This window comes from Dipteris shenzhenensis, chromosome 1 (genome assembly GCF_047967505.1).
Source record: "Dipteris shenzhenensis isolate YYH24624 ecotype China chromosome 1, Dip_SZ_1.0, whole genome shotgun sequence".
Classification (NCBI taxonomy): Eukaryota; Viridiplantae; Streptophyta; class Polypodiopsida; order Gleicheniales; family Dipteridaceae; genus Dipteris; species Dipteris shenzhenensis.
In genome coordinates, this window is record NC_141596.1 from 19683976 (window position 1) to 19698193 (window position 14218).

At 48.3% G+C, this 14218-nt stretch overlaps 1 protein-coding gene across 1 annotated transcript in view; it reads left to right on the forward strand.

Annotated features, from left to right (window-relative positions):
- The first annotated feature begins 582 nt into the window (after nucleotides 1-582).
- LOC147905512 (uncharacterized) overlaps nucleotides 583-14218 on the forward strand; it is a 72899-nt gene continuing 59263 nt past the window's right edge. Inside the window, exons 1-3 of the mRNA XM_087373065.1 lie at nucleotides 583-1150; nucleotides 1229-1403; nucleotides 1504-1662. Of these exons, the coding sequence (XP_087229191.1) occupies nucleotides 585-1150; nucleotides 1229-1403; nucleotides 1504-1662 (900 nt within the window). The 5' untranslated portion in view covers nucleotides 583-584. The remainder of the gene's footprint in view (nucleotides 1151-1228; nucleotides 1404-1503; nucleotides 1663-14218) is intronic.

A 14218-nucleotide genomic window follows, 5' to 3' on the forward strand; every position in this document is an offset into this window, starting at 1 on the left:
TGCTACACCATGACCTTTAGACTATTAGAAAGTGACCTCTTTATCTAGAGTATTGATTCCTTGATTTCTCACATGATAAGCCTAGATGATAGTTGCTCCTTTTTGGGTAAAACTCTCTTTCAGTGTAATCAAGCAACTAGAGTGGACAAATACTTGTTTATAAGAACTTGCCAAGTTTGGGAATGAAAAAGGAAGGTGCACACATTAGTTTTTTTGGGGGTGAAATACTTAGAACTTTTATTACAAAAAATAATTCCCAAACACGGACAACCAGCTACATACATCATAAGAGCTTAGTGTGAGACAAGAAGATAGGATAATCAAGGTCTCAGGCATGCAAGCAATCGTAGAAAGATGGCTGTAGAGATGTGTAGAAGGACCGATACTTAGCTAAGGAGGGATCACCAGAGGCTCGATGGTTGCAACCTGCACACATTTACGACTTGATGGTTGCAACCCGCACACATTCACACTCACGCTCATACACACACACACACACACACTCTCTCTCTCTCTCTCACACACACACACACACACAAGCACATGTGCATATGCAGCTTGACTGCGCATGCATATTCACCCTCATGCTCACACTCACACTCATGTTCACAAGCATTGTGACCCACACAGGCACTCACATGCACACTCACACGCACACGCACCCGCACCATAACCCGCACATGAGTGACTCTAGTGTGCAAGATCCATGCTGTGGACTAACACACATGCACACACGTACACATGGAGAAACACCTTCGAAAAACCCATTGTGGTTCGTCAACCTGAGAGCGGGGAAGAAGAGCTTGAGAGGCAGAAATCAAAGAGGGCGTGAAGAGAAAGAAGATTACACAGAAGAAGAGCTTGTGAGACAGAAATCAAAGAGGAGAGAAGAAGAGCTTGAGCGACAGAAATCAAAGAGGAAAGCAGAGGCAGCGAGCCACACAACGAGCATGAAGTTCATGGTGCACTCTTGCTGTCGGGATTCCAGAGCTCGCACTGGTATCCTTCATCTCAGTGCTCGCTGCTCCCCGCTTGAGACCCCCTGCCTCCTCCTCTCCACTCGTAAAGGCTTGCCAGACTTCATCCCTCCCGACCTCCTTCCATCCCTCCATGCCGACTCTCAGGCCCTTCAAGCTAGCCCACTCCATTTGTGAGTTTTTCGCAGTGGAATTTGTTTTGAAATCTTTGTTTGAATTCACTTGCAAATGAGTCTCGACTCTTCTTGTAGCTTGGAGAGTCCATCCGCAAGCGTTTTGGTGGCTGCTGGGGGAATTCATAATCTGGTTAGCCTGCCCGAGTTCGCAATCGCGGCGATTGCGAGGGATTCAATCGTCTGTCATGCGGATGCCGAGGGAAGCAACAAGCTAGGTGCTTCATTCCAGACCCCTTTTGGTCGTCGATTGGTATGGATAATTCTTTGTCGTGGTCGTTGGTGAATGGCTATTTCCTTTCCATTATCTTTGTGTCAAACTGAATTTGATACGAGCCCTTTTAGTTGAACAGGTGGGTCCTACGGATTTCACGAGCGTCGTGAATGCAATGCAACCTGACTTTTGGGCTAGTCTGCCTGATGAGGTCCCATCTTGGGTCACAAGTAAGCGGAACACCTTGTCTGTCGACAGGACTCTTCGTTGGCTTGATCAGTGCCTCTCTCTACGACCTGTAAGACCTTTTCTCCAATCTCTTTGCAAGCAGCCACTGACACTCCACATAGGGAGAATGTAGCTGAGCATTGTGACATAGACATAGGAGCAGATCTAGAGCTCATCCAGGACAGCACTTTGCCGCAGGTAGTAGGATCCCTGAGTAAGCTTGATCTTGTCAGGTTTCGGGCTATGTTTGGAGCAATAAACTTTAGCATATTTTGGCTGTTATTGCTGTCTTCAATCTCAGATCCAAGTGTTCTTTGTGAGTGTTCCTTGTCATATGATGTTGGCTCTACATCAATGTTTTATTTGTTTCAAGATTAGAATCGTGGATACAAGTCAAAGTAAGGAGAGTGGCAAGGATAGTCTACATAGACCGATACTAAGAGTCACAAGCAAGGAAGAAGAAGGCATTTTAAAGTTTATAGTTATGCAACTTTCATTTCATCTCCAAAGAGCTAGAACATCGTCCATATGCAATATATCCGGTAAGGTGACACAAGTTGAGTACCTGTACATGGCAACTTATCAGATGTTTTCAGGAAGACACTCCCAAGAGAACAACTGGAGCACCTCGTTCAACTTACGGGGATTGGCCCATAGTTGCATTATTGAGAGGGAGAAGTCAATGTGCCCTCATGTGAGCCCCCATATGAGAATTTGGACTGAGAGGGGGTAGGGTACCTGGACCTGATGATTGCTGCAGTGATTGATGTGGGCTATTGGGCTGCCTACTTGGCACCAGGTGCACAGGGAGCAGCAGCAGAAGAAGACCCTGGCATGGCCTATTTATAGCCCTGGTGAGGGGGTCGGCCAGGACAGACTTTCCAGCCGACCAACCTAGTTGGGGGATATCTGTCCATAGACTGCAAGTCGGCCTCCCTCTATACTCCACACTTACACATCGATCTACTGAAGCCTCAACAGATAGGCAGTGCATCTGATTGGGAGCTATATGCACAGGAGAGTTCTTAGCATAGTTTTGTTCCCAGTGGAAGATTGTTCACCTTTGAGCTTGTTTTCCCCATATCTTGTGGAAGAATAAAGTCTGAGTTCTCTCTCTCTCTCTCTCTCTCTCTCTCGTCCAGAGAGAGGACTGCCCACTGTGGTAGGATATACAGCCCACCGGAAGGAAATGAGGGGAGACAGTGGAGTGCGTAGCTCGGAAGGGGTGGCCATCCTCTTCAGATCACATTTGAGACCCCTCATTTCAGTGGTTCAGAGAGAGGAACACGTGCGACACATGTGGGTCCGTGTCCAGATACCCGATGCCCGACCAATCTACATGGCAGTGTGCTACTTTCCCCCAGATACATCACCTTATGCACACACAGTCACTACGAAGGGACACAGCCCATATGAGACGATACATGATGATCTCATTGAGTTCTCCAGACTAGGAGACAGCCTCCTTCTTGGTGACTTCAATGCATGCACAGGTGACAGGCAAGTGGGCCTACTTGACTTTACATCAGACTCTCTCATAGTACCAGAACTAGACACTGCAGAGCTTGGGACAATGAGACACTCAGCAGATGCACCACACGTGACGGGATACGGCCGGCATCTACTTGACTTGGGGGCTATCCATGACCTAATCATATATAATGGCCTACAAAGATGGCCATTATTTGGTGGGTTCACTTGTTTCCCGCATGGCGGAGGTACTAGTACAGTGGATTACCTACTCGGTCCCCTATCCTTCACCTCACGGGTACACGACTTCGTTGTGCCTCCTCCCCCACTAGGTGCTGACCACTCATACCTATCCTTCAGTATCTCCACCACTACGCCAGTCACATGGAGAGCCCCCCCCACTCCCACTTGTGTACGGGTCCACTTTGACCGGACCCTTGACCTCGTTTACGTGAGCCATTTGGCACAGGAGCTCCCAAGTTTACTACTTGGGGACGAGGTAGACCTCACCCATGCATCAGACACCCTTGCCACAGTGGTCACGAATGCAGCTATCAAATCTTTCCCTACGACTCGGCCTGGGTGCGTTTCAATGGGAAAGATGCCTCAAAACCCTTGGTATGATGATGAGTGCAAAGAGATGAGAGCTCACCTCATACGTGAGCAAGCCCTTGGCCACTTGACACCACCTGAGGTATAGAGGATCTCACGACAGTTGAACTGCCGCAAGCGGCGGGCTTTCCTCACCCATAGGATGGACGAGGTGATTAGTTCATTTAGAGGAGGGGATTCTACTATTGGATGGGGGCTCCTATTGGAGAGGAAGCCGCCTATCCCCATCACAGACTCGGGTGTTCGGCACACATACGCATGCTCTCTCTATGATGTTCTGATGCAGGCACCACCTGATATGTCCGCTATGCCCAAACCCGCCACTTGTCACTTGTTCACTGCATAGAATGTGCGGGCGGCACTCCGTCGGCTACATAATCGGAGAGCACAGGATCATGAGGGGCTACGGATGGAGCATTTCGCACACGGTCACGAGCTTTTGGCCCCGATCCTAGCACAGATGTTCAACCACGCCATATGCCACGGCTTTCCACCCTCTTGGAGCACTACCACCATCATCCCAATACACAAGGCAGGTGACCCCATGGACTCTGGGAACTACCGCACTCTCATGATTGGCCACACTCTGGCCAAGATCTATGGATCTGTACTAGAGAGATCAGCAGTCACACAGAGGCACATGGGCAGCGTGCTATAGGACAGGCAGGATTTCAGAGACAGCATTCCACCCTAGACCACATCTTCACACTGAGGGCTATCATTGAGGAGGCGAGGTCGAGGCGTCAAAAAGTCGATGCCTGCTTTGTAGACTTTCGGAAGGCTTTCGATATTGTCCCACGATCTCGCATGATCAGGAGACTCCAGGAGATGCAGATCCCAGAAGTTCTGATTTGGGGGGTGATGAGCCTATATGAGTCCATCAGGGGACGTCTTCCTGCCCCAGGAGGCCTATCAGGCTGGGTGGAGAGCACGATTGGGGTGAAACAGGGATGACGCCTCTCACCGACTCTCTTCGGCCTCTACATTGATGAGATCACATCCTTCATAGACTGCTTGGGAGGCGAGGGGTCACTGTTGGCTGATTTGTTGGTACCGATACTACTATGTGTGGATGACATAGTCCTCATGTCGTCCTCAGCAGAGGGATTAAAGAGACATCTGGAGGCCCTCCAGGAGTTCTGCACATGACAGTTAACCTTGGAAAGACCAAGGTTATGATCTTCAACACCTCATACCCAGTGCTCCATCGACATAGCTTCACTTACCGAGGTTAGCCAGTAGAGATTGTGCAGTCCTACACATACTTGGGTGCAATTTTCACAGAGCGAGTTTTCACGATGATCCATGCAGCTCGAGCACGCCTCACATGAGGATATGGTGCTTTGGCCCGGCTAGAGCGACAGTGTTTCCAGGTGCACTTCCAAGACCCACCGACGTAGTGCTGGCTTTTCGACACCCTAGTGAGACCAACTGCCATGTATGCAGCACCGTTCTGGGGGTGTGATATTTCAGCAGCAAAGTGGAAGAGATTTGAGCGGCTACAGATAATCATGGGATCCAGGATGATTCGTAGTAAGTCCTCAGTCCCCCGTCAGATAGTACAGGCAGAGTTTGCTATGACCCCTCTTCAAATCGATGCCACCTTTCAGACAGTGACCTTCCTCCATAGAGTTTGGGACCTACCTCATGAGAGGCTACCGAGACTGGCATTGGAACATAGTTACTAGGGAATGTGAACGGCAACGGAACGTCGACCCCTTGGGGAACGGGAACGCCCAAATCTAAGGGAACATGAACGGGAAGGGAATGCCACGTCACCATACCCATAAACAAACATACTATTCTATACATCAGAAAGCTTAAACTTAGAATCCAATACTCAAAAACGTTGCAATTGCTTTTGGAGTAAGGACTCAAGACTCATGATTCATGCATAATCATTGATGATAGAATTTAGATATATCATTGTAGCTTACCAATGGCATACAAAAGCAAAGTCCATCAAAGACAAGGCACAAGCATATGAGATTATGTTGAGTCTTGGAATCTTGAATCTGGATACAAGAAAAGGAGAGTGAGACCTCCTACTACCTAGAACTTAAAAAACTAGCTGCTACATGCATGATCCACTCAACACTGTCAACATCAATGATCAATCTAAATCTGCAGCATTGTGGTTGTTGCACTCTTCATCCTCTTCGTCATCCCCATCGTCTGGATGATCTGCATGCAGGGAACGGATTAGGGAACGTTCCCTAGACGTTCCACAAGGGATGTGGAACGTTCCATAGCCGTTCTATAGACCAGACGTTCCACAGACGTTCTCTTCAAGCTTAGTGAAGAGAACGCGGTTCCAACGTTCCATAGCTATGGAACGGCGTTCCCTGGCAACTATGCATTGGAATCCTCTATCCGACTAGCAGAGAGTGGGTTTGATACAGCATGGTATGCACGCGTCTCTGCTTGGTTTGCCAGTCATGGCATTTTAATGGATAGGCTCCCCCCTTTTCCGTACAGCATGGATGCACCCCTCCAGCTGATTCCGCGAGACGAGATTAACCACATCATACGGTTAGACCTCCTCCTACTTAACATACTTCGGACTTGGGGGGGAGACTAGGAGTTCCCCACCAAGACCCAGCTCTACTATGACCATTTCTTGAGTATCGGAGGATGGCCTCATCATCAGACCCCGGTATCTTGAGGATAGAGGAGTCTCACATGCACTGAGGATTGCCATTGGACAGATGCAAGTCTCCTCCCATCACCTGAGGATTGAGGTAGGGAGAGCTACAGGCATACCCAGAGAGCAGCGGACTTGTATGCTATGCACGACGGGTCAGGTCGAGACCGAGGAGCACTTTCTTTGTATGTGTTCCGCCTACTACGAGATCCGAGGGCGCTACCATTGCCTTTTTCAGGAGGGACATGGGTTTTGCCCACTCTCACGACTAATCCACTTGCAGGATCAGGTCTGTATTGGGCTCTACCTGATGGTGATGCGGAGACATAGAGAGACACTACTGCAACGAATCAGAGAGCAGCAGGATGCGACCACCACGTCACAGGACATTGAGGTGGATCGAGCATAGAGGCAGGTCACCGACTTCTATGCATTTGAGTCAGCTTTAGGGCACTCGGGAGTAGAGGAGGAGCTAGCTGACATGAGAGATAGATGGGTCAATAGAGGGAGTCGACACGACACCATTACTGGACGAGGGACACGGGGATCTCACATGCGACAGGAGAGTAGAGCACACACGATTGAGGTTCGACCTATCTCAGCTCTCCTCAGAGGCAACCGATAGAGACGTGGCATTACACTTGACATAGCCCATCGGATCCAGAGATCGAGGAGACCACGCCCCCTACCACAACGCCAGGCAACTCGATAGATGCAGATACATGAGCTTTTTGTGTCACACCAGAGAGCTATCACGAAGCCTGGATACATGGAGCTAGATCATGTTCTTGGAGCATTAGCCCTAAGCGCCTGACATGCCTCACTCATGTTACACATTATTTGGCTTTTCTGGCCTGACTTGATATGATGTATTACTACATTAGTATTTCAGTTTGTGTTTTCTAGTACTCAGCGAGGGCCTTAGCGAGCCCTTCGCCCCAGCCCACAGTGGCTTGTATGAGTTTAATTTGTTTCCGCACTTTTGTTCCATAGGCCTGTGAGGCCTCCTACGGACGTTAACGTATCTTTCTTTCTTTCTTTCTCTCCCTATTCTCTCTACTGCTTGTGTTTCTGAGTGAGGTGTGTATCAATGAGTGTTTGGATAGAGCTGATCTTATTCCGGTTGTAGGATCGCAACGAAGAAAGAGAGAGTGCAGGTACGTAACGAGTCGATAGATCAGTAGTCACGTCAAAACTTTAGATAGATGGAAAATACACAAGTACAAAGTACTTGTACCTAGACCTAGGACTAAGTGTCCTAGGTGTCACATAGGACTAAGTGTCCTATGTGGCCTAAAAGGCACTAACACTATAAGTGCCTACACTTATGCCTACAAGGCACATACCATGGCCTATAGGGCATCACTAGAACCACCAGAAGATGGCCTACAAACCCCCCTCCATGGGATGGGCTGAAGTACTCTGGAAAGGTCTCAGAATACCTGGTAGTTTCTGGTCATGGTGGCACATGTTCATCCAAAAGGATATAGCTACCTATGAATGTACAAGGAATGTCAGATCATGTAACAAAGGGAATCAAGTGTAAAGCCTGTCGGAAGACTTCGAACTTGGGACGAGGAAGTGCCTTTGTAAACATATCTGCGATGTTGTCCTCTTTGGGAAGATAGGACAACTCTATGTCTCTTGCTGACAACCGCTCTCGAACATAATGATAGTGAACTTCAATATGCTTGGTACACGTATGAAACACTGGGTTACGCGCAATGGCCAAAGCACTCTGGCTGTCAGTGTAGACAATAGTGGAGGATGTCTGGCAAATACCAAGAGCTATAAGTAACTGTCGAAGCCAAACACACTCTACTGTAGCGGTGAAAGCTGCCCTGTACTCAGCCTCACAGCTAGACGTGGCAACTGTCGGTTGCTTCTTGCTGAGCCAAGAAATACATGAATTGCCAAGCAAAAAACAATTGCTAGTATGTGACACAACATCCTGCCCAGTCACTATCCGTGTAAGCATGCATGGTAAGTTAACCCTGATGGATTACTACCATTCGATGTGTCATTGCCATTGCAGCCCATCATCATTGGCAAGTGCACCAACTTGACATCAAGACCGCTTTTCTTCATGGGGATCTGCAGGAAGAAGTCTATGTCACACAACCTCCTGGCTTTGAGGTTGTTAATTCTGAAAATAAGGTATGCCAGCTTAGAAAAGCCCTTTATGGTTTGAAACAGGCACCCAGGGCATGGTATGCCAAAATTCATGCACACTTACTATCCCTTGGTTTTCAGAATAGTCCCACAGAACCCACTCTTTATGTCCGTGGGAGTGGATCTGATTTTTTAGTGCTGATTTTATATGTGGATAATATGCTTATCACGAGCCCGAATACTCAGCAAATTGCAGCTTTCAAGGCTCATTTGCAGCAGATTTTTGACATGTCAGACATGGGACGGCTCCATTATTATTTGGGCATTCAGTTTGCTCATGTTGAGGGGGGTATCATGATGTCTCAGTCCAAGTATATTGGACAGCTCCTTGATCGTTTTCAGTTTGAGGATTGCAAGCCAATCTCTACTCCAGTGGACCCTGGCTTCAAATTCTCAGGTCATGATGGGAGCCCACCATGTGATATCACTCTTTATCAGCAGGCTGTTGGATGCCTTATTTATTTATGTCACACCAGACCTGACTTGCAATATGCAGTAGTATCTCAGCTCAGCAGATTCATGCACATGCCCAGTTCACAGCATTGGCATGCAGTGAAGAGAGTCTTCAGATATCTCAGAGGCACTCAGGATTTAGCCCTCTTCTACATTATAAGGTGTAATAGTCTTTAATGCCCGTGTAGGTGATCTATTCAGCACATAGTTGGCACACATTACTGCATCAAGCCAAAATTTATTGGGCAAAGACTTGGCCTTAAGCATGCATCTGGCCATCTCCATTGTGGACCTGTTTTTCCTTTCAGAAACAGGATTCTATTGAGGAGTGTAAGGAGTAGTGCATGAGTGAATAATGCCCTGTGAGGATAGAAATGCATCAAACTCCTTTGACATATACTCACCCCTCCTATCTGTGTTGAGGGTGACAAGGTTGTTTCGTGATTCATTCTCAACCATATTCAGCCATCTCTGAAAGCATAAGAAAACTTCAGATTTGTCCTTTAAAGGATATACCCAGCAATACCTTGTGAAATCATCAATGAGAGTCATGAAATGCTTGTATCCTCCAATGGCATTTGTCCTCATTGGGCCACAGACATCACTGTGTACTAGCTGCAATTTCCTTTCTTAAAGTTTTGGACAATTCTTTTGAAAAGGAAATCGATGCATTTTACCCAAAAGACAACCCTCACACACATGTTTGGAAACTGTGTGAGTCTGAGGTACATCATTTGCCATCTGCTGTGAATGTAGCTTTGCAAGAGCTCTATAATTGAGATGACCCATTCTCATGCCAAAGATGAGTTTCAGCAAGTTGTGAATCTGAAATAGCCAATGCTTCAATAGAAAGTGCAGCTGGATGATGATCAAGGTGATAAAGCCCTTTTTGCAAAGTGCCAGTGAGAACTATGGCATTGTCATCACGAAGATCATATACTAGGCATCTGTAGCCATCAAAAATTACTCTGAAACCTGAAGTAGCAATTGCTGAAATTGAAATCAAGTTGACTTCAATGCCAATCACAAAAAGAACATTTGTCAGAGTGACAGGATGGCTGGAAATGGATGTGAGCTGCACATCTCCAACTCCTTTTACAGCATATGAAGCATTATTAGCACCTGTACGGATGCATGTGACTGTATCCAACGTACGGCTGTACGGATGCAGTTACGAGGCAAGTACGGAGTGCGTGTAAACTTGTACGACATGTAGGCGTTGATTGTACGGATGGTGGCACAAGCTGAATGCTGGTACAACTTGAGTACGGAGCAGAGCCGTACGGTTATATGGCGCAGGTACAAGTGACGTGGATGCAGTACGGCGACGTGGATGTACGGCGACCCACAATGCAGATGTACGACGATGCATGATTCAGTACGGCGATGCAATGTACGACGACGCGTAGGTACACTGAAGGTACGGTACAATATCCGTACTTGGTTGTACGGACGTCCGTACTGTTGTACGGGCAGTACAGACAAGAGGCACAGGAAGCGAAGCTGGGCTCTGATGCCACTGTAGGATCACAACGAAGAAAGAGAGAGTGTAGGTACATAACGAGTCGATAGATCAATAGTCATGTCAAAACTTTAGATAGATGGAAAATACACAAGTACAAAGTACTTGTAGACCTAGGACTAAGTGTCCTAGGTGTCACATAGGACTAAGTGTCCTATGTGGCCTAAAAGGCACTAACACTATAAGTGCCTACACTTATGCCTACAAGGCACATACCATGGCTTGTAGGGCATCACTAGAACCACCAGAAGATGGCCTACCTCTGAAGACGTCTCTGCCAACTGGATATGAGGAATCACAGCATCTGCTGTCGTGCCAATTAGCATTGCTAAGGCTTGAGCATCCCTCTCCTCCCATGCACTGAGTTCATCCGCATCTGCTTCAAATAAAACTTCACCTCTTTTGTCCACAATGTCCTCCGGCTTCTCCTTGGTCCCAATCACTATCTTCCACAGCTTCCGTGCCAACAGATGGCTTCGGATCTTGAATTCTAGATTGGATAGTTCGTCCCATCGAGCTTTCCAGCATCACCAAAATTGGGAATAAATGAAGAAGGAAGATGACTGGAGAAGGAGGAAGGACGAGTAGTGGGTGTAGAGGCTTCTAAACGCTAATCCATCTCGGTGAATAGCAAACTGAAAAACTGAAGCAAAAAAGATGTACTGACCTCCCGTGCTAGCGTGAGCTGAAAACAGAATCGCCTTTCTGCCAAGGGACTCCTTCCTTCAGAGAGTGCTTTGATGAAGAAGAGTTGAGAGCCTATGGTTCTAATACCATGTTAGAAAACAAGAGGGAATGAATCACTTAAACCTCCACCCAAGATCTCTCCAACTCTTACACACACTCAACTCAGATAGATGATCACAGATGCAACAAACACTCTCTCAGAAATAAATATGGACGGAGAGAGAAAGAGAGTATATTCATCCACCAGATGGTGGGCAGAAAAATAGCTCCAAGGGAGCAGTACAAAACACAGCAAAGTGCTGGAGAATATTGATGGACTCTCTCTCTCACCAACTGCTCCAGATCTGAGTGCTGAACACAGCCTTGGAGAGGGGCTTTCAGTCTTGCACTGGATGCTGGAATGAATGGAGGAGTAGGTCTTTTATAGGCACTGCCCAGGCCCCTTGAGTTGACCGACCAGCAGGGTCGGTACCTTGTCTGGTGGCCGACCACATGGGCCCTAGAAAACTGACCAGGGTTGGCCCTGGTCGGTGGCCCTGGTTGGGCTGACTTTGCCAGCCACAGGCCCTTATTTAAGGGCGCCCTGGGCGGCCAGTTAATGCTGCTCCTGGTGCCTCTGTGTGAGGCCTAGAGCCCCTTTATTCCTGCTGTTGGAGACTGCAACCAGCCCGTGTGCTGGTTGCCTATGATGCCGGCCTGAGTCTCTCTCTCTCCCCAGCCCTCCTACCTCTCACTGCCCCTTGTCCTCTCAAATCGGGGGCTCACAGGTGGGCACAGTGAGTTCCTAACACTTCAGAGCAGGCGTACAGCCTGCAACAGTGCCCTGTGAAGGGTGTGATGACATCAGCAGAGTACGGCCCCACTGTACGGGGCTGCACGGAGGCTTACCGGATAGAGGACAGGGCTGCTGGTGTCTTGGCTGAAGGCGGGATCTGCAGTGGGCAAAGGCGCCTGCATAGCAGGGCCTTTGGGCCTTGTATGGAGCCTGCAACAGACCTGGAGCAGGGCCAGCAGCCAGCAGGTGGGCAGAGCGCCTGGGCCCATAGTGGGCTGCCATGTGGCCAGGTGGGTCTAAGGAACAGCCCCCAACCACGTCGGTTTATAGACTCGGGGTAGGGGGCAGTCTGGTCGGCCCAAACAGACCCTAAAAGTCGGCCCTACCAGGTCGGTTGGTTCAAGGGCCTGGTGCCCTATAAAAGGAGAGGCCCCTTGGCCTCATTTAACATCTTCTGGAGCAGCAAAAGCCAAGCAGTCAGGAGCAGCAGGAGACTTACTCTTGGAGCCTATTCCCGGAGGACCAGGAGAGAAGGAAGAGCTGCAGATTGAGCTTGGAGGGCTGCCTACCTAGGCTGACACTCAGGGCAGCAAGGTTGAGAAGAACACACTGGACAGAGAGTCTACATATGCTCGAGGTGGAGAACGGGGGCTCAGAGATCCAGAAGTGATTGACATCTAGTAGGAGAACCTTTTGGTATTGTATCCTGTCCTACTTTGTGGACGGACGGAAATATAAAGTGTTGCTTCTATATTTGTCTCTAAGCATTGTCTATTTACTGGCTTGCACATCTATGCACATTAAGTTAAGAAATTTGTGATTCCACACCCCACACCACACTGTGTGAGCTCCTAGGCAATACTATCAGTCTTCCGTTGTGCGTACCCTCTGTTGGGTCATTTCTAACATGGTATCAGAGCCCAAGTAGGAAGCTCATAGGTGTGGGAGCTTGAAGGCAGAGACCTTGCTGAAGGACGACCTTGATTCAGAAGCTCTTCGGAATCGACTTCCACGACTGGAGGACAGTGCCCTTGCGAGGAGGGTGACTAAGGTTCAGTCAGGTGCGTTCAGAGTTCTGGTCTACTGAAGGTTCGACTTTGCTGTGTGGTTTAGCAGCAGAGATGTCGATCTCTTCATCCTCTTCAGCCCCTACTCTCCCTTCCTTCTCCCCTAGTTTTCTTTCATTCACTATCTCTAACTTTGGAGAGTCTGGGAAACGGGACGGGACTAACTACCTGGTCTAGAAGGTGAAGATCCGGAGTCATTTAGTGGCTCGGAAGCTATGGAAACTGACAAGGGGAGTGGAGGCGAAGCCGGAGGACATGGTGGACAGACAGGGGAAGATACTCATGGCAGTAGACAGAGAAGAGCTCGAAGCTTGGAAAGACAGAGATGCCCATGCCGTGGCATTGATCATAGGGACTATGGAGGACTCTGTGCTTCCTCTCATCCAGATGGCCGAGACGTCAGTAGAGGCGTGGGTTACTCTGAAGGATCTGTATGAGACAGACAACACCTCCCGGATTTTGCTTCTTCAGCATCAGCTCTACAATCTTGATATGGAAGAGGGAGATTCGGTACATAGCCACTTGATGAAGGTCAAGGTGGTGAGGGATCAACTGGCATTAGTTGGTCAGAAGGCGGACTCGTGCCTTTTGGCCTTGATGGTACTGAGGTGGCTACCTCGGAGTTTCAAAAGCTTTGTTACGACTATGACAGTAGAAAAGAGGACCAAATCTCTGACTTTTGAGGAGTTGGGTCCATTACTACTACAAGAGGAGCTAGGGAGAAGGCTCTACAACAATGACAAGGACGATGAGGTGTTGTTGGCAAAGGATTATGCTGGCCAAGGAAAGGGCAAGCCTAACGGTGGCAAGTTCAAGAAGATGACTTTGATGACGAGGATACTTCCAAGAGGAAACAGAAGAAGAAGTGCTTCTACTGTGATACGCCAGCGAAGGACTGCAGAAAGAAGAAGGCGGATCAGAAAAACAAAAGGAAGAGTCCGACTATGATTTAGAGGGCGATACAAAGGCCAAAGCAAATGTCGAAGAGTTGTTCCTGGTAACATCTCTGTGTGTTATTGAGGCCAGATATATGACCTAGAAGCCACAGTGAGGATCTCTGACATTGAGATGTGGATCGACGAGATGTCAAATGCCTTTGTGAAGGTGATGGACAGCATGGAGGTCTTGGCATCTTCCAGGTGCGTGGCTATTGACACTGACACGATGGTGGATTCCATGGAGTGCTCTGGGGTCTCATGGTCAGATGGATGCTGTACGTCAGAA